The sequence below is a fragment of the Larimichthys crocea genome, chromosome XVIII (genome assembly GCF_000972845.2).
Source record: "Larimichthys crocea isolate SSNF chromosome XVIII, L_crocea_2.0, whole genome shotgun sequence".
NCBI classification, from domain to species: Eukaryota; Metazoa; Chordata; class Actinopteri; family Sciaenidae; genus Larimichthys; species Larimichthys crocea.
In genome coordinates this window covers 2,936,344-2,954,939 of record NC_040028.1, presented here as the reverse complement: position 1 = coordinate 2,954,939, position 18,596 = coordinate 2,936,344, and the positions used below count along the sequence as shown (strand labels likewise).

At 38.5% G+C, this 18,596-nt stretch overlaps 2 protein-coding genes across 2 annotated transcripts in view; one reads left to right on the top strand and one right to left on the bottom strand.

Annotated features, from left to right (window-relative positions):
* The window catches only part of ubxn4 (UBX domain protein 4), a 53,183-nt gene extending 50,935 nt beyond the window's left edge, over positions 1-2,248 (top strand). Inside the window, exon 13 of the mRNA XM_019274446.2 lies at positions 1,371-2,248. Coding sequence (XP_019129991.1) covers positions 1,371-1,509 — 139 coding nt within the window. The 3' untranslated portion in view covers positions 1,510-2,248. The remainder of the gene's footprint in view (positions 1-1,370) is intronic.
* An 893-nt stretch (positions 2,249-3,141) lies between these two features.
* itgb2 (integrin, beta 2) lies at positions 3,142-18,092 on the bottom strand. The gene is made up of 16 exons (XM_010754604.3): positions 17,986-18,092; positions 13,441-13,492; positions 12,684-12,781; positions 11,865-12,066; positions 11,366-11,539; positions 10,634-10,875; positions 9,633-9,791; positions 9,307-9,402; positions 9,101-9,190; positions 8,826-8,975; positions 7,649-7,842; positions 7,147-7,379; positions 5,935-6,154; positions 5,615-5,829; positions 5,331-5,497; positions 3,142-3,612 (listed from the first exon to the last, which is right to left on the bottom strand). The coding sequence occupies exons 1-16, from the start codon at positions 18,064-18,066 to the stop codon at positions 3,547-3,549; spliced, it is 2,439 nt and encodes an 812-aa protein (XP_010752906.2). The 5' UTR covers positions 18,067-18,092; the 3' UTR covers positions 3,142-3,546.
* Positions 18,093-18,596: the final 504 nt, after the last annotated feature.

The window sequence follows — 18,596 nt, the reverse complement described above, 5'->3', positions numbered from 1 at the left end:
GATAGATAGATAGATAGATAGATAGATAGATAGATAGATAGATAGATAGATAGATAGATAGATAGAGGTGTGTGTGTGTGTGTGTGTGTGTATACACACGAGAGTGAGAGAGACTGAGAGCGAGCTCCAGCCTCGATAAAGCTGTTATTAATCAGAGAAATAAAAAGTTATTTCCTGATTGTTTCACAGCAGTTACATTCAGAAGGTATAGACACGCCCACAGCAACCCACCTCTGGCCTTAACATTAAACTATGGTATTTTGATTTGTCAAAGACACTTTCATGTTTTTGTGTTGGGAAATATTAAATAGCCTACATAGGCTAATTAAAAGAAAACCTCAGACGGAAAATAATTTGGGCAGTGAGTCTTACGGTCTGCTGGCCAGAATTGTAAAATTAAATTGTATTTTAAAATAAAATACATTAAAAAAAACAAGAATACACTCATTAAATATTGAGTCATAATTTCGTTACTATCTCACCACCTGTTGTGACACTGTGTTAGTCTAGGTCGATAGTCTGTTATGTGTTGTCTGTGAAATTAAAGACCAAAGAGACGAAGGCAAGTACTTCCTGTAACCCAAACTCTTGTTTTTTATTAATGAAATGTTTAAAAAGGTATGTGAGTGGATGGGGGTAGCCGGACGGAGGAATTTTCTTGGGAGCACATGACGTCACTCGGGATTCCCCTGGTCGTCCTGTAGTTGTTTTGTTTTTTTTATTCCTCATGACGACAGACACTATAGTGAAATAAGCGGTCAGGATACGAGTTATAAGTATAATAATGATTCCCCAGTGAGGACATTTTTTAGTTATGAGTTATAATTGTGAGGTGAAGCAGCTGTTAAACTCAAAATTCGTCATCATAAAGTAAATAATTATTTGTACATTGAGACGAACGTGCGCACAGGCGTCCGCTGCGTTCTCACGTGGCACGGCACGAATGACCCCTCGCTATCTGATTTCCACAAACACTACACAGTGTGTGCCTGTACGCTCATGTAGAATTGTACTTAACAGTCACGCGTGGTCTTCATGTCACGTATTTGAGGCGTAGTTCACCCGTCACGTAGGCGTAAGCGCAACCATGCGTGTGCAGCGTCTGCGTGACGCCCGTCTGTCCATTGAAAGTAAATGGAATTTACACGCGCACATTAGGCATTTGATGTCATCGCATAGACGCTGTACACGTGTTTCTAGTATAGTGTGCTGGCATAAAATGCCCCCCATAAGCTCCAAGCCTCGTGTCAACCGGCTGTGACAAACGTGTGTGTCTGTATCGGAGCAATTTCCGATACTGGTGTCAGAATCGGAACAACTCTAAACAGTATATGTTAACTCATATCTCATGTTGTCTCCTGTATCCACAGAGAAAATCTATCCAAGCCCTCTCTGGAGAAGCAGCCCAAGGACTTCAAGAAAGATGGTAAAATCTGCAGGCTCCGGACTCAGGAAGACAATGAGGACGACAACAACACCTGGAATGGGAACTCCACCCAGCAGATGTAGCACAGTGACAGCAACTCTCCCCTTCCGTTTGCTTTCCTGGTGTGATTAGTTCAGTCTGACCAGTTCAAGATTTCTGCTACTCTTAAGGCTGATCCTTTTTGTTCTATCTTTTTCTGATTGTGTTCCAGGCCTATGCCCCTGCACCTTGCCTGCATGGGTAGATAATAATCAACAGAACCCCCTTAGGGCTTAAGATGAGTGTCTTTGTGTTGATTATGACATGGTTCTGTCTCCTAACCTTGACTCAGATTACAGCAGGACTGTGAAAGGCTACACCAGCACCCTCTCTTTTGTCAGACCTCATAGTTGATTATTCTTAGATGACTTGGGTGGCTCTGATGGTTCTGGCACCAAATTCTCTAAAAAGAGCAAATGGACTGTAAAATGCTAACCTAGCCTCAATCTGTTGTAATCTAAACCTAGGTTTACTATTGCCTGTGGAGTCACAGCTCTTTGAAAACTGTTTGGCTGATTGCTAGTGACTCGTCCTCATTATTACTTAACAGTGGAATGAAGATTTGTTTTGTTTTAGATATATAAAATATTTCATCAAACAGCTTTCAGCTGCTGCCAGACAATGTTACATCTGTAGCTGTTGGACTTAGGTGATGGCCCACACAAACACACACACGCACACACACACACAGTATGTGCTTCTACTAGTTTACAGTGGGTGACTACTGTAGTGCTCTTCATCAAACAATGAAAATTAAAACAGCCTGTTTTTCAACAAAAAGAATCGTGTCTTGGTTTGTCGTTAATATGGACTTCATGGACTCATCTGTGATTTCATCATGATCCAGATTAGTTTGCTCTTTGAACAGAATTTTGATTTATTTGCTTAAATTGCTATTATTTTGGAATGGGAAGAAGGAGAGTGGAAACGATAGTAAATGATAGTGTCACGCCTATCAAACCTGATAGAATCACTCATAAGGAACATCCATTTTTCCTAAATTATAAATCCACCATTGGTTATCTTCATAAATAGCTTGCATCATAATGTAATGTATGCATTTTAAGTATATGTTATATTTAGGGTTAAAAAGCCCAAATTCACACCACTCTCTCTCTTCCTTAAATTTTTGTCCATGACATCTCAAACTAAATCTGGATTGCTTTTAAATTTACAGTCAAGTTCATCATGTAAAAGGACTTGATCGTTGTGACGATGACATAATGATGATCTTTTAATAATTTGTATCTTCTCATTCAAATCATACTGTAACCAATCATTTCTCTATAGGTAGGTGCTCTATAGGAGGTGTCATTTCCATGTAACGTGTAGTTGTGGCCTTCCAGATCAGAAATGAAGCATATTCTGAAGAACTAACCAATCCAGTGTGAGATATTCAGATTTTACCCATATTAATTTTTTCAGTTGAAAATGAAACAAACATGAAATCAAATGAAATATGTGACAGGTGCATGTGAAAAATCAGTCAAACACATCTTGTTTTTAGTGTTCATCTTAAACATCAGTTCCATGCAATATTAGTGTGTGTGCTCAGGGTGAGGACGGAAGGTGTCATCTCTATAAAATGAAAGATTGTATCAAAAATGCACAATGACTACATGTTGTAATTTAGTTTAAGGCTTCGGCACACACTAAAAGAAGACACCAAGACATCATGTCAGCAAAAAGCCTTTACTTCAATGTCATGTACAAGAGGCATGAGGAGGCTCCTCATCTATTGTTAGAATACATTTGATAGGGTTATATAATATATACAGTGTATGTATGTTCTACATAATTATACTCTGCCCATCCTTTACACGCTGCACCATTCTAAACTCCCCTACTGAATACATATTAAGCTCTACTTCTTACACACAATATATGTCATGTTTAAATATTATGAGCAATGAAAAAAGTATGATTAGGACTAAGAAATACAATTTCACTTGACTGAATAACAAAAGAAAATTAAAGCCAGTGAATGTGTAAACAGCAAAAATCACAGTATGAGCTTTACAAAAGATCCTCTCCTGACTTACAGGCAGAACCGCGAACACGCCGTGGTGCAGTAGGAGCCCTTACTCTCCAGTGAAGGTTGGGTTGGCAACAGTGGTGGTGGCATTTTTGAATAGTGGGTTGTCAGCCTGCAAACAGAGAAAAGAAGTGTCTTCTATTATTGATCATGTTGTTGAATTCAAATTCAATCTAGCTAGGGGCAGTTTGGAGCAGCTTTACACAGACAATTTCCATGCATGCAGTCCAATATCATGTTTAGTAAACCCAGAGTTTACTGTTAACCAGCTTTGTCTATTTTGACCTCACTCTTCACCTTGAATGTAACAAACTTAGTAAAACAGATGTATGACTTTTTTAACTGCCTTTCCACCCCTCTCTCCCTGAAAGACTAACCCAGGTTACAGTATTCCTTCACTTTCCTGTTTCACATCCTACCTCATGGACTGCAATTAACAGGGTTGGAGAAAATCTGTCTGAACCTTGTAGCTTAACTGCTATGGTCCATCCTTTCTCTTTAAAACCAAGTCACTTGGCTCTGTTGGCTTTTCCTGCCACAGCTATGCTGATGGCACTCATTCTTTTCGCCAATCTGAAACCTTGAATCACACATCTGCATGGACATCGACAACACTCTACCCACGGCCAATCGGCTTGCTACTCCCTCAGTACAAAGAGGAGCCAGCTACTGCTCAACACAATCACACAATCAACTGTTTGCTGTCCTGGCTCCACAATGGGGAAACAGCATGAACATCAGGACAAAATAATCTATATTATACTGCTCTAAACTCGAGTAGATGATGATATTGAAAACCCATACAGGGCTGCTGCCAAACTTCTTCCTTCACATCTAGTGGGCCACACGACTGGAGCAGTTTCTAGGGGGCATCCCAAAAGATTTCTATATGAGCATAGCACCAGATAAGGACACCACAAACCTAATGAACTCAACCTGAGTGCACACTCAGAAGTAAAAACAATGAAGCTGCTACGTCCATAGCATGTTGGCCCAGACATCCTATCCAGAAAATATTAGAAAAGATCCACTGACATGTTTGGTGTGCCAGTCAGTGTTCCACCCAGACCCACAGAATTTTTTGTCTCTATAGCTAATTTCCCCATTTATGGCAACTGTACTGAGGGTCAGCCTGCCTCAGCTCCACCCATTAACCACCCCTTTCCCATTTTTGGACTACTGGAAGCTGGTGGAGACAGGACTGCCATGATAGCAGTGGAGAGAACCATCACACTGAGCTGAGGATTGTGTGTGTGAAATGACATGGTTGTGCTGGTTATTGTCCACACACCTCCCTGACCTCTACAGTCTCAGTTTTTAGCAAAGCCATTACACGCAGAGTACATGAATCCAACAACCCCCTCAAACCATTCTTCACACTCCTGATTGGTCGCAGATCCTGGGCCTGAAAACAGTCCTCTCTGCCACAGCATCACTTAACAAAACACATTAGTAACTGTTGTGTGTAGGTCGTATGGGGTGTGTGTTGAATTGTGCTGCATCTGATGTCTGTTTTCGTGGTTATGTTGTGGTGTATAATGTATTTGTGTCTGTCTGCAACAGACGGCAATAAAGAATCTATCTGTCATCATGCTTCATCAACAGCTACTACCTGGCAATAACGCTGAACATCAGCTCCAACCTACATTGCTGTATTGTAGAACAGTCCAATCTGAATATTTTGATTTAAATCTGAAAGGAGGTGCTTCACTGCACAAAACAACATATACATTACCATACAAGCTGCAGTTCTTAAAATGTTGACAGTGATTGTTTCTACTTCTTATTTTTTGTAAGCAATTAAAATAAAAAAAATAAAAATGATCTTACATCCGCCCACCGGCCTTTCTTCTTTTCATTTTCAAATTTCTTAAACTCTTTCAGGTCCTTCATATAGAGAAGTAACTTGACGAGCATCAGCACCAGGATGCCGATGAGAGCCACAGAAGCAATGGAGCCTCCGATGATAGCTATGACGCTGGGTGGTTCAGGACAGTCTGGAGGACAAATGGCCAAAGGTTTTACACACAACACAAAGCAAAAACAAAGCAACATTTTTTTATTTACATCTTAGCTGTGTGTGTGTGTGTGTGTGTGTTTTATTAGTAGCTTACCTCTCTGTTTCAGAATTTCAGCCTTGTAGTTATCCTTCCCGACCAACTGGTCCAGTTTAAATTTAATCCAGCAGCTCTCCGTGTCCTTCACACGGCACAACTTGTCTGATATGGTGAACTGGTCTACCATCTCATGATAAATGCTCGGGCTGCAAGCCACACTGCAGTTTTTTTTTAAGGGGCCTGAGTCAAAACCAAGGCACTCAATGCAGGTCCTGAAAACAAGATGAATGAAATCATGTCCAAACACTGGAAATTTGGTGGAAGAAAGTCATTTATAATAATTTGAAAGTAAAAGTTCAGTGGAAGTTTGGACTGACAGTTTGGTCTGGCAAGGGTCAGCGCAGCCGAGGCATGTTTGGCATCGTGGACGCAGGTATCCCTCGTTACACTCACAGCGGTTACACTTGCACTTCCCTCTGCCGAAGCATACAGTATTATTGTGGGTATGACAGCCCTCCTCGGACACCTTGCACTGGCAGGCGGAGCCCTCGTAGCCTGGATTGCATTTACATTTTCCACAGTTGCATTTACCGTTTCCTTTTGTTTGTAAGAATGGAGAGGAAAGTTAGAGTTTGCAAACAAACATCACAATACAGACTGATCACAGATTGTAGTGGTCATCCATGTTAAATTGGGGTGCTGGTTCAGACAGAATGTAATTCAGAGCCAGCAGAACCCTACAAAGGCGTCAGTACAGCCACTAACAACTTGAATTACCTGGTGTATTACAGTAAGTTCAAAACATATATAACACATAGAATGAGCCCGCTTCTAAAAATACAAAACCCAGATCAAAGCTTGATAACTCCTCTTTAAGTACCCAATAAACCAATCAAAAATTACTGAGGAAATGGCCAGTCTGGAACCCAGAAAGATGAAGCTCCGTCCACAGAGTAGAGAGGGTGATGGGAAACAGATATGTAGTTCTGTAGAATGGCTGACTGAGACTTACAGACTTTTTTGACTTGCTGCCAGTAGTATCAGGACAAAATGAGCCTTTTGTATTTGGTTGATTGAAAAGCAAATAGGCCTATCAGTGTTTAGTTTGTCTGATCTGGGCTACTGGAGAAACATGGTCATTAAATTCTCTACGGAAAGTCTCATTCTACCATGATAAAAACATGACAATTCTCATTTTATTATTCATCATAATTGTACAATACGTCTCTGTTGATTTGTCCTGATTTGTACATGTGACATCCATTGCACGTCTGTCTTTCCTAGGAGAGGGATCCCTCCTCTGTGGCTCTTCCTGAGGTTTCTTCCACATTTTTTCCCTGTTAAAGGGTTTTTGTGGGCAAGTTTTTCCTCACTCGAACCGAGGGTCTAAGGACAGAGGGTGTCACTCCCTGTACAGATTGTAAAGCCCTCTGAGGCAAATGTACTTTGTGACTTTGGGATATATAAATAAAATCTGATTGATTAGATTTTCAGCTCATTAAACACTAAACATAGTTACATAGAATATATTCCATTTATTCTGTAAATACTGATTTTTTTTTATAATTTAAAAATTACTTAAATGCTACCTCCACATAGTTTATTCAGGAACTTCTCACAGTGGTCATCGTCACACTCGCAGAAGTCACCATGGTAAGATTTTCCACTCTCACTGTTGTGACATTGGCATCTCCCGCACACACAGTCTCCTCGACCCTCACACTCGGTGCCGTTGTCCTTCTGACAGGATGCTCGCAGAGAGCGTTCATCTTTATCGCCAATGGAACACTCACAGAACTGACCAACAAAGCTGCTGTTGCAGCTGAATAAAGAGAAGTGAGAAAGAACCATCAAACCTCACATTAGCAAAGACATGTTGTTGTGCCTTCAGTGTTTTAGCTTGCTGAATGTGTTGGGTAGAAGCAGTTTTACTGCACTAACAGTAGCTAGAATAGCATTTCTTTTAATAATACACACGGCCACCAAACACAAGTTGATGCAAGCATTGAATAAATCCAACACATACTGTAATTTACATAAATCCAGTACAACTCACTAACACAGCAATTATAAAGAAGGTGTAAAGCTTACCTGCAAATTCCACAAGTGACTTTTCCCTTGCCATTGCAGTGTGGGTGGCTACTCGACCCAGAGGAGTCTTCACATTGACACTCACATTTTGTATTTAAGGTCACGGTCAACGTGTCTTTGATGCCCAGTGGTCTTATAATGAAAGACTGGTCCTTCATACATGAGTCCGCCGTCACAGTGACATCAAAGTGAATCTGGAGAGGGCAGTTAGCATCGTGGAGTCAAACAGAGGTGTAATACATTTACTGCATTGTAAACATATCAACTAAATACTTTGATTCAAAAGCCAACATGTCATATTCATAAATGGTAAATGGACAGTGTTATGGAATTTTCTATCCTTAGGTTACACAAGTCACATGTGGGCCTTGAGGTCCTCATCAGTATTATTTGTTTGGCTTTGATTGAGAACAGTACCACTTTTCTTGGCAACTTAGTTGACCCACCCTCTGGTCACTTTCTAAAGAAAACTCCCTACAACAAAAGGGGTCTACCCTGGCAGTATATCCTTCTCTGGCCCATTGCCACTAAGTTTTTTACTTTCTCAAAGGCTTTTGTTGATCCTCAGTTTTAGGGGAAGCAATGGGGATACCTGGCTGGTTGCAAAACAGTGGATCATCTCTTCACATTTTCAAGGATACTGTCATAGTCATGTTTAAAACCATGTCCTTTATAAATCCATGAGGGTGTTTGGGTTGCCAATGTCACATCCAAGGTGAGAGAGAGCATCTCTGCCTGTTGCAGATGATGTTGCTCTACTGGCTTCATCAGGCTGTGACCTCCAACACTCACTTCACGTTTCTGAGTTTAGTGACTGTGCCACTGTAAGGCCACCATACTCAGCTGTAACAGTGGATTCTTTTGTTACTCCCTCAAGTGATGTGAGTTCAAGTATCATGGGGCCTTGTTCAGGGTAAGATGGAAGTTAAGATTGACAGGTGGATTGATGCTGTGTTGAAAATAGATAGTAGTTTAAGGCTATGGTTCTATGGCATATCTAACTAGGAAAAGACTCAAGGTAAAAAAAAAAATTTAATCTGGTGCAATCAAGACAGACCTGAATCAGGGATAGACAATAGATAGAATACTTTTGAAAGAGAATCACAGCACGGACATAGAGAGCACCATATACAGTGTTTAAAGCTGAAAAGAATGTAACACTATAAAACCAACTGACCTCTTTTCCTGGTTTCACATTCTCACACACTCCTTGGCTCTCCCCTGCACTCTTTTGCTCTCCTCCTCCATCACCACATTTGGGGGTGTAGACAACTCTTACATTGTCAGGGAGATTGTCATGGGTCAGAGTTACTTTTGAGGACAATTTCTGTCATGGATTTACAGATTTGAGAGTGTTGTGAGATAAAGACAAAGTTAAAAGATAATGAGAAGAAAATAGATGTGCATACACAAAAGAATGAAGCTAGCAAAACTTTCCAGTGGTGAACTTACATTGTAGGCGTTTTTAATCAATCCAACAACATTATCAGAATTGTTTGTGAGAACTCCCACCTCTGACTTTGGAATCATCTTAGAGAGTTGCTGGAATGAAACACAAGAGTGAATATACACATGAAAAATCAAACAGTATGAACAGAATGTGTGCTCTACTAAATAAATAAAAACAGATATAGAAATTGAAGGTACATCCTGCTTACCTCGAACACTGTCTTCACATTTTGTGTCACTGCAAATATTGGCTGAATATTGTTTTTTTCCAGCTGTGCAGCTAGTTGTCCCACAGACGGATAGTCCTGCACACAACAATAAGTGACATTTTGTGAACTCCATGTCAATATTACACTTCTTTAACTATTTGAGGTGCTGACCACAAAAAAAAAAAACTTGTTTTGTTGTTTTTGGAACCGGTAGGCAATAATAAGTTGCAATTTATGACAACCTCTAATTTTCATAGTTTTGCCAACATCACAACAGCACTGAAAACCTTTTGACTGTTGATTCCTTTGTGTCATTCCATACGTACCATCTCATTGCTTTTGACATAAAGGTTGCCTCCCATGTGGCAGTGTTCATCATTGGGTTCCAATATGCCAGCCAATTTTCCATCCCCGGCCATGTGGAATCCAGCATCAGTGGTCAGTACAATCAGTCGCGTGCTGCTGTTTCTCCAACCGATTTTGTCCTAAACAACAATACATATAGGAACAATAGAATTCATTTTAGCCAAAACTTCATAGACCCTTAAAGTACTCACACTGTGCTCACACTTCTCTCTGCTTTTTGCAACATAATTGTTGCTTAAGTATCTTGTAATTCTATACCAGGGGTTATTCTTCTTCTTGTGTGGCCAAAGGGGTAACCATTGGCACCATCTATCATCTCATCTCAGTCATGAGAGAGGCATCTATAATCTATAATCACGTCCTCTTATGTTCTTTTTCCCCATATATAACTTGATTACTTTTCAAGTTTTAGCTTCAGTGTTTCCTCTTTGTTTTGTTTTGTTTTATACAGCTTAAACCATCCAACTGAGTCTTTAGGCTTGACTACTGTTCATAAACTGTACAATAATCTACAATAATTTGCAAGACAAGGTGACCAAAGGCATTCACAAACTGAGAAAACAAGTGTTCTGTCAAGTACATAGTTTGGATCAATTGCTCCATGGACCCATCAAGGAAAATTACATTCTGTTTCCTTAATACAAATACCTGCATTTATTGAAAGAAGGTTGGACCATCACAAGGATCTCAAACAATGACTATGAGACATATTAATCCATATTGTAATGGGATCTCTTGTATCATAAATAGTGACTTAACAGGTGACAGAGACATTTTGTAGTGCTATATTCATAACAGAGTTCATTTGAAGAGGATTAGGTGTGAAAGCACCTGATGGTACATTCATATTATTATTGTTACTACAATTATTTTCTAGTATGTTTGTAGTTTCATTCTTTTCTAATAGTGAACCCATGCTTATTTCCTCCTGTTACTCAATGTACATTGGTTTAGTCCTTACCCCACATACAGCAGCCTGCATAATGGCATCGAGACTCCCTTCAGGAGAGTCCAAGTTCCCAGAGATCAACTGCTCTTTCACCTTGTTTGTGAACTCATTTGCATTTGGTGTCAAACCAAGTACATGTCTGTACCCAAAGGCAGGCTGACACTCCTCTTCTTTCACATTACATGGCTTCTGCAGTTTCTTCTTGTTGGTGTTAGTATAAGGAAGGACTGTCTTATCAACAAAGGCACCAAACCCTACAGTTAAAAAAGTGCTGTTAGTTCAAAATTCTTGTTTTTTCTTTATGGGGTAGCATTTCCTTCAAGGTTTAACCATTTCAGAACAACAGATGAATATACAAGTGAAATACTAAAATAAATCACAGCACTTTCTTCATTTTATGTATACATTTGATATATTTCAATAGCTTCACAGTGTTTTGTCATCATTTTAATATATTTATAGATTAAAAAGTAAAAAGTAATCCATGTTTAAAAATGTATGATCATTATTAACATTCCTAATTTCAAGTAAAACTATGACCAACCGTAATTATTCATCTGATAGTTTAGTTTAAAAGATGTGTACAGTGTCATATCTATTTGAACAAACATCTTTTTTTATTGTACCGATGTGTTCTGGTGTTGGTCACCAATACGTTTACTGATATGTGACATGGACAAGATAATTACTCTGTGACTGTGACTGTGACTGTTAGTTGATGTTGCAAGGTTGCAATCATATTACCTATTTGAGCATTTCCTTTGGTGATGTCATTTAGAGTTGTAAAAAGAGCTTGTCCCAGGCCTTTGACATTTTCTAAGTCATCTTTCATGGAGTTCGACAGGTCCATCAGGTAATAGAGATCAACTGGATATCCCTCAGCTCTTTTAAAAGAAACACTGAATTTGATTGGAAGTCCTGTAAACATTGAAAATAAATGATGAAATCATTGAAAAAAAAAAGAAAACAGAAGATCTACTACCATACTACTGTAGGAATAAAACAAGAAAACTATTTGAGGTTCAGTGACTGCATGTTTATATAGTTCTCAAATCAAATGTGATGCTAGATGTTATGAAAAACATGAAAACATAGTTTGATTTTCCGAAATTACTTTGCCCAGCTCAGTTCATCATGAATCCAGATGATGACCTTGGAGCACACAGGAAACTGCCCTGGATTTACTCTGACATGAAAACATGACACAGCATTTTTTTTTTTAGCATTAACAGACTCCACTAACCGGGTCGCAGATTCAGACTAATCTTCTGTGGACTCAGCTGGACAGGCTCCTGCTGGCTGGATGAATCAGACAGAGGGTCTTTCTTGACTGTGCTTACATTATTCTCAGGGGAGATGATTTCATCCAACTTGCAGCCTCTCTCTATTAACTGAGCTTGGGTGTCACAGCGTGCTGCTTCCTGCTCACCTTGTTTGGTGAAGTTCTGTACAAAGGGGAGGCAAACAACACAAAAAGACATGAGAATTGTCTTTTATACTAAAAATATAGTCCACTCATATCCATGGTGACTGCATATGTTCTAAGCAAACTACAAAATACTATAAATGGTCACTATTGAAATAATCTCAACCACCTCTCTATGGGGGCACGCACTCACTGAAAAATTTTCAATCAGTGTATATTGTCATAATTTGTGCTACATTAATGTTGCAACTATGATGGACAATGAATGAATGTTGTCTCTTAACTCTTTTGGTTAAGTTTAGACTCACAATGCCAAGCTTAGTGCACATCCAATGACACAAGAAGGGGATGTGTTTATAGGGTGACAAGGGTAAGCAGTGCACATTTAGAAGTAGTGATTTAATTGGTCTTAAGCCACCTTTTTATATATATATACCACCACTGTTTGATGATAAAAAGTAACTGTTCTAGAGCAAAATGTCTCCTGATACATGGTTTGAATGCTTTAGTGACAAAGCCCCACCCTGCCAAAACTGACAAGATGCTTCCAGTTAGCCATTGCAATTTGTCTGTAAATGTAGGCTGCACACGAGCATGGGCAGTATAAAGGAGATAATAATAATAAACAACTCTCACCAACTGTTTGCACCACACACAGGAGGGCCCAGATCTGATACAGTCATTGCAGGAGTTGATAACAGTCTTTGAGCAACCTTCCTCTTGTTGACACAATCCTGAAAAGAACAGCACACACTGAATGCTACACAGTCTCAGAAGGAAACTGTTTAGAAGTTTAAAGTTTAAATAAATAAACGTTTTATCTACTTTCTGTAAAAAAAAAAAAAGAAAATATTTTTCAGGCAGATATATTAAACCAACATAATGGTTTAAAACACACACAGATTCTTAATTAAATCTGGACAGAAATAACAGACAGACTAATTTGACCTGGTACTCGAGTGAATCTAGTGAAATTAGAAACGACCAACAAATACAAAGTAAACTATCACAGTGATGAAAATATTAGTGTTATATTTAAAAATATCTAGAAAGTAAAAGTTTAAACAGTCGTAAGCTTCAATTACAAATGCTGTTTATAAAAAGAGCTGAAATCTGTTTTGTTATTCAGTCCTGACATCCTTTTGAAGGTGCACTGAGTTGCAGGTGTGTCTCCTTGTGGCAAGGAAGGGTAGGTGGAGTTGTCACTCCTCACATTGCTCTAAATACCCTCCTAACCCTGTCCTCTTTCACTCTATTTCAGCGCCTTGCTATCCGGTAACAACAACTGTTACATACATGTGGTACATATTGTGTGCCACTAATCATAAAGGATAAACTCCATGTCTCCAAGATTTGCAAATAAATAATGTAATGTTACCTTTTTAAAACTTACCATTTCTATTCATCAGCATGAATAGAATGAACAGTAGGCACAGATCCATGTCCTGATCACAAAGAAACAGATGTTTTTTTTCTTTTAATAGATCACAATTAGAATTATTCAGTACAGCATTGAAGCAACATACTTAATTCTTAATTTACCTACACATTAAATCCTTTCAAGTGATTTGGTATCTCAATTTGTGTATACTTATATACAGTATTGTTAATCACTGCTCTTCTATTTTTTGTCTAAAAAGCTTCTACATTGAGAATGGACATTTTGTATGAAGGCCATAAGACAACGTGAATCTTTCTTTTCCTTCTAATACTATCAATGCCAGCGCTCACGGCTGTCCAGAATCATCCCTGTCCAGTCCGCCATTCCCAGCTTCTCATTTCAGAGTTAGGTGCTGGCTCACCCCATTCCAGCCCAGCAAGCAACCATCAACTTTCATCCTTCTCCAGTTCCCACCAATCCATGCAAACAGATTATACATGGTATACCACAGATCTTGCTCTTCTTATAGTGCTTTCCCTTCAACCAACTGATTCCTCAAAGTACACAAAGAGCACCTCTACCTGAAAGGGAGAACACCCATCTGTAATCTATCTGTAATCCAATCTCTCACATCTCTCACTTGCCAAACAAACTAGATTTAAACCATTTTCAAAGCTTTGTGTTCATGTCTACTTTTCTCTTTCACACCATGTGAAATTACCTCTGTCTGACTCACTGTCTCTCACTGTCTTCCGGTGTGTATCTCTTTCACTGAGGAAAGTCACTGCACAGATTGGATTGACTGTACAGTGTCTAGTGACAGTATAAAGAATGGAAAGTTTATGCGTGATGTCACCCTTCGGTTTCTGAAGCTTATCAGCGGACCTAAGAATGATGCCTGTGTGCTCAAACAAGCCATGTGTAATGGCACCTGTCTGTCAATCAAAGTGGCCACCCTCTTAATTCTGCATAACTTTAAGCCTTAATATCATTTGAACAGGTGAGTTCTATAAAAATGTACCCCCAGTACAGTTATTGTTACAGTCTTGAATGGGGAAATTAGCTATAGAGACCAAAACTGTTTTTTGTACCAGGCTGTAAACATGTTTATTTCTGCTGTGAAGTTGGACATTTTAATACAGGCAATGAGGAACTGCAGTTTTTAGTACTTCTGCGTTGGCTTCATTTCCTAGCACTGGAGGCTGCTGCTTGGTAACATCACATCAGATGATTTATGACGCTAGTTACACATATGTCTCTGTCACACCCACTTAGGCTGCTGACCAGTAAATACGGTTGAATAGTCAAAAATATGACCCTCCCTCCTAAGTTATTTCCTAATCACTTTTCTTACACTAGACTACGCCATTTTGCGACAGTGGATGTTATTGAAGTGATCTGTGGTAAAACAACAAAGTTCAGAAGATGGACTACAAAATGCGCATCTGAGATACTTCTCTCCATGCACTCTTACGATGTTGTTTCATGCAGGATATATAAAAGTGGAACGTCATCAGTGTCAGAATTGAAATGATATGAATATTCCACCTGTCACTCACCCTTCTGTCCAATCATATACAAACATTTTAGCAAACTATGGCAAGAGATGGATGAGCAAATGATCAAAGGTAACTTCATGATGATCTGCAGGATGCTTGATGTCCATCACAGTTAGAAACAGTTTTTACTGTGTGTGTGAATGCAGCTCCGCAGTCAACAACAGAACACACTGATGATCACAGTTCTTATATCACATCATCACATCTATCCATATTCACTCTTTCTCTCTCTGCTGCAGTCTGCATCACAATTAAATACATTGATATATTCTTTTTAATGGTTGTGAATGATCGAACAGTGCATTGGTTTTTCTGTTGCTGCAGCAAGATATTGTGGGACAACATTATCGCCTTTCCTTTGGTAAAGGAAGGTCCTGTGTATTCTATGCTGAAGGAGATAATAAAGGAAGCACAGAAGCTAATTTGCTTAACAGTTTGAGATTTTGAATGTTATCATGAATGTTACGTTAATACTTCCAGGTAAAATAGACTATTGGACCACACCCCCGGATGTGAATATCTGTCATCTACCTGGATCTTTCTCTCCCGCCTCTACTCGTGCTTTTCACCGTATTGTGACATTCCTGCTTTACCTGGCTGAGGTATGCTTCTTTTGTTAAGTTGAAACAGTGTCTGCATTCCAGACTGACTTAATCCCGAGTGTTTCCCTCAACCAGTGTAGGTACCTGTTTATTTTCAGTATGTACAAAGCACACTGCCTCTGCTGCTCTGTCTCACTTTATTTATTTATTTTTATTGTCACTTTACTGATTTGCTTTATTTATGCCTTGCCAGTTGTTAAACTGTTAAAGGTATATAACTTGGATAGAGATGTGTGTACACATGTATGTTGCACCTCAACTTAGTAGACTAATTAAAAGTTTGTTAACTAAAACATCCAAACAATACACTGAAATACATTAGACTAAGCTAAACATTGAAAACCAATGTTGGTGTGTTTGTGCTGACTTAAGTGTGAATCCACCCACTGTCACGTATAATTCTGAATATGAAGGAACAAGGTTTCCTGTAGTCAGAAGCTGGTGTCAATGCTGTCAACACCATAAAAGGCAGAAGGGAACTGTGTTATGTCAGCGTTACATTTCCTCTTGCTGTCTCGGGCTAAAAAGTGCTCATATTAAAGCAGAACGCATCTTGCATCTATCTATGTATCTCTTTCTGTTCGTAATTCTGCAGCTGCTGCTTCTTTTGGTTAAAATGATAAGTTGACTTAACAGAATTCAGTCCACAAAACTATCAGATTAGATTTTAGATGGACACATTCTGAGGTAGCAGTTGGTGGATTAATGTGGATATTGTACTTGAACCCAGAGAGTACAAAATGTAGTCCAATACAACACTGCTAACTATGGCCATAGGTTTGAATCAGCACATCTGGGAAGCAGTCTGTATACACTGTATGTTTAATTCTAAAATGAATGAAAAGGCTGCTCTTGTCACAATTTGACTATTGTATGGGCTATTCTAAAGCAGCAAAAAAGAAAAGATGAAAACATAGCCTTAAAAAAAAATAGTATATGAAATACAGTAGTAGAGAGAAGATAGCAATTAAAATGTCAAAAGCTACAACATCATTTTCAACTCTGTTGTCTGGGTGTGGTTTTCACAAACTCAAGGGTGACCATAGTCGAGCCCTCTTGTTCTGCTAGCTGTGATGCAGCAAATGATGTGTGTGTGTGTGTGTGTGTGTGTTACTTTAATAGTATGTAAGCGCAAAACTAAAAGAATAAAGGTCTTGAAACAAGATTTTGACTCATGGATTCTCTTCAAGACTGAAGAACCAACCTTATGATGATTATTAATAATGATGATACTCTTTAATGTGAATTACAGATGACTCTTTAAAAAAAGTTTGAAATGTTTGTACTTTGCTTGAGTATTTCCATTTTTTCTACCTTCTTCCATTCCTCTCCATTTTAGATGGAAACCATTTGACTCCACTGAGAGCAATAGTTACTAGTTAATATTCAGATTAAGGTTTTAAAACAGTTGAGTTTATAAAATATGACACATGCTACTGATGGACTAAGCTGCTAGTTTCTCGGTGATACAAATCAATAATATAACACTAATAGAAAGGAGATCATCTACTGCCTATTTATAAGCATTAATACTTTTGTACTGAAACTGAGGTAACATTTTTAATGCAGGACATTTTATAAAGTATTGCTGGTTTTATTGAAGTAACAGATGTCAATAAACCATCACAGATGTATGTTCCCCTCAGTCAGGACACAATATAATTGATGAATATGATGAAACAGCACCAGGGTTAGCAAAGATACAAATATATTTTGTTTCCTTCATCATGAAAGTGAAACTTTTTTTATTATTATTGTTCATTACAGGTGAGCTCACAGTAAAGAGCTGCTAACTCTCCATTTGAATTTGACAGTGGTGATTGGTTTTGGTGAAATGGCGAAAATCAGTCAAATTTTATTTTCCATTGAACTTCAAAGCATTTATAAACTGCATCTTATCTTGCTCACTTCATAACGTACTTCAGAATATACACAAAGACCACATTTGAAATGCCTGCTTGACAGAAAATATGATATGATGTATAAGTTGTCGATAAAGATAAAGAGTTCTGGATTCAGAAATAAAATTGAAATACAATTCTTGCTCTCTATTTGCGAGAGTGTGTCATTTGGTAGTTAACTCAGTCAACTTCCTCCCAGAAAACAAGAAGTCTATCTTCCCCATTTTGCTTCAAATGAATTTCCAGACTATGACAAATCAGTGGCGTGTCTATGTAGACATTTTCTTTAAATTTTTCTGACTTTATATGAGCTGTGAAATAAATAAAATATTGTTCTGCTCAAAATGTTAAAACTAAAATGCAGTTTATTTCATCAGACTTTGTTTAAAACTCATCACCAGCTGTTCTTGTAAGAATATCAAAAATGAAAAGTAAAGAGGTTGTAAGAGATTTTGTTTTAGTAAAGAAATCATCGAATAATAAAAGCAAACTCACCAGCGACAGGAAGATGCAGCTTTTGTCTGTGGTTGGCAGTTTACATCGAACACTATCTGGGTGGGGAGACCCCACCCACATGAACAGGAAGTTTGAAGCAACCAAAGGGTTGTGTCTCGCATAATGATAAAAATAAACTGCGAACCAGAAGTGAGACTTGTATGAGTCAAACTTAAGTTCCTAAAATGACTTTAGACCTGACCTGTGCCTCACTGCTCACAGACTTTATCATCGTCTCACTCCTCTAAAGACTAAAACATTTTTACCAGCTCAAAATCTAAAGTCACAGAACAATGAAATAAAAATAAGACATTGACAATCCAGCTTTGATTATTGGAGGCTCTCAATTAATGCATCATTTGTAACAATTATTTAACTCATTTAAGCTCAAAAGTCTACTCAAAAGCTTTTTGGACCTTTCAACCCATTTCACATTTCACATTTCAGCAGATTGGATTGGCTCAGGTTCTCATGGATCTTGGCTCATTATTGTTACCATATCTCCATTACAGTTTATAGTTAGTTGATGATTTGCTGCTGCTGTGCATCTGTGTCTCTCTATCTCTATCACAGGTTCCACTGCTACTGTAATCGTTTTATCATTCATTGTA

What these genes read in the sequence shown, in the direction of transcription:
- itgb2 (XM_010754604.3), bottom strand. Translation starts at nt 18,066, where the DNA reads ATGTGGGTGGGGTCTCCCCACCCAGATAGTGTTCGATGTAAACTGCCA. An exon ending in TAGTCTGAATCTGCGACCCG is followed by an intron (nt 11,540 to 11,864) that starts GTTAGTGGAGTC and finishes CAATGTTTACAG; the next exon opens with GACTTCCAATCAAATTCAGT. An exon ending in TGATTAAAAACGCCTACAAT is followed by an intron (nt 8,976 to 9,100) that starts GTAAGTTCACCA and finishes AATCCATGACAG; the next exon opens with AAATTGTCCTCAAAAGTAAC.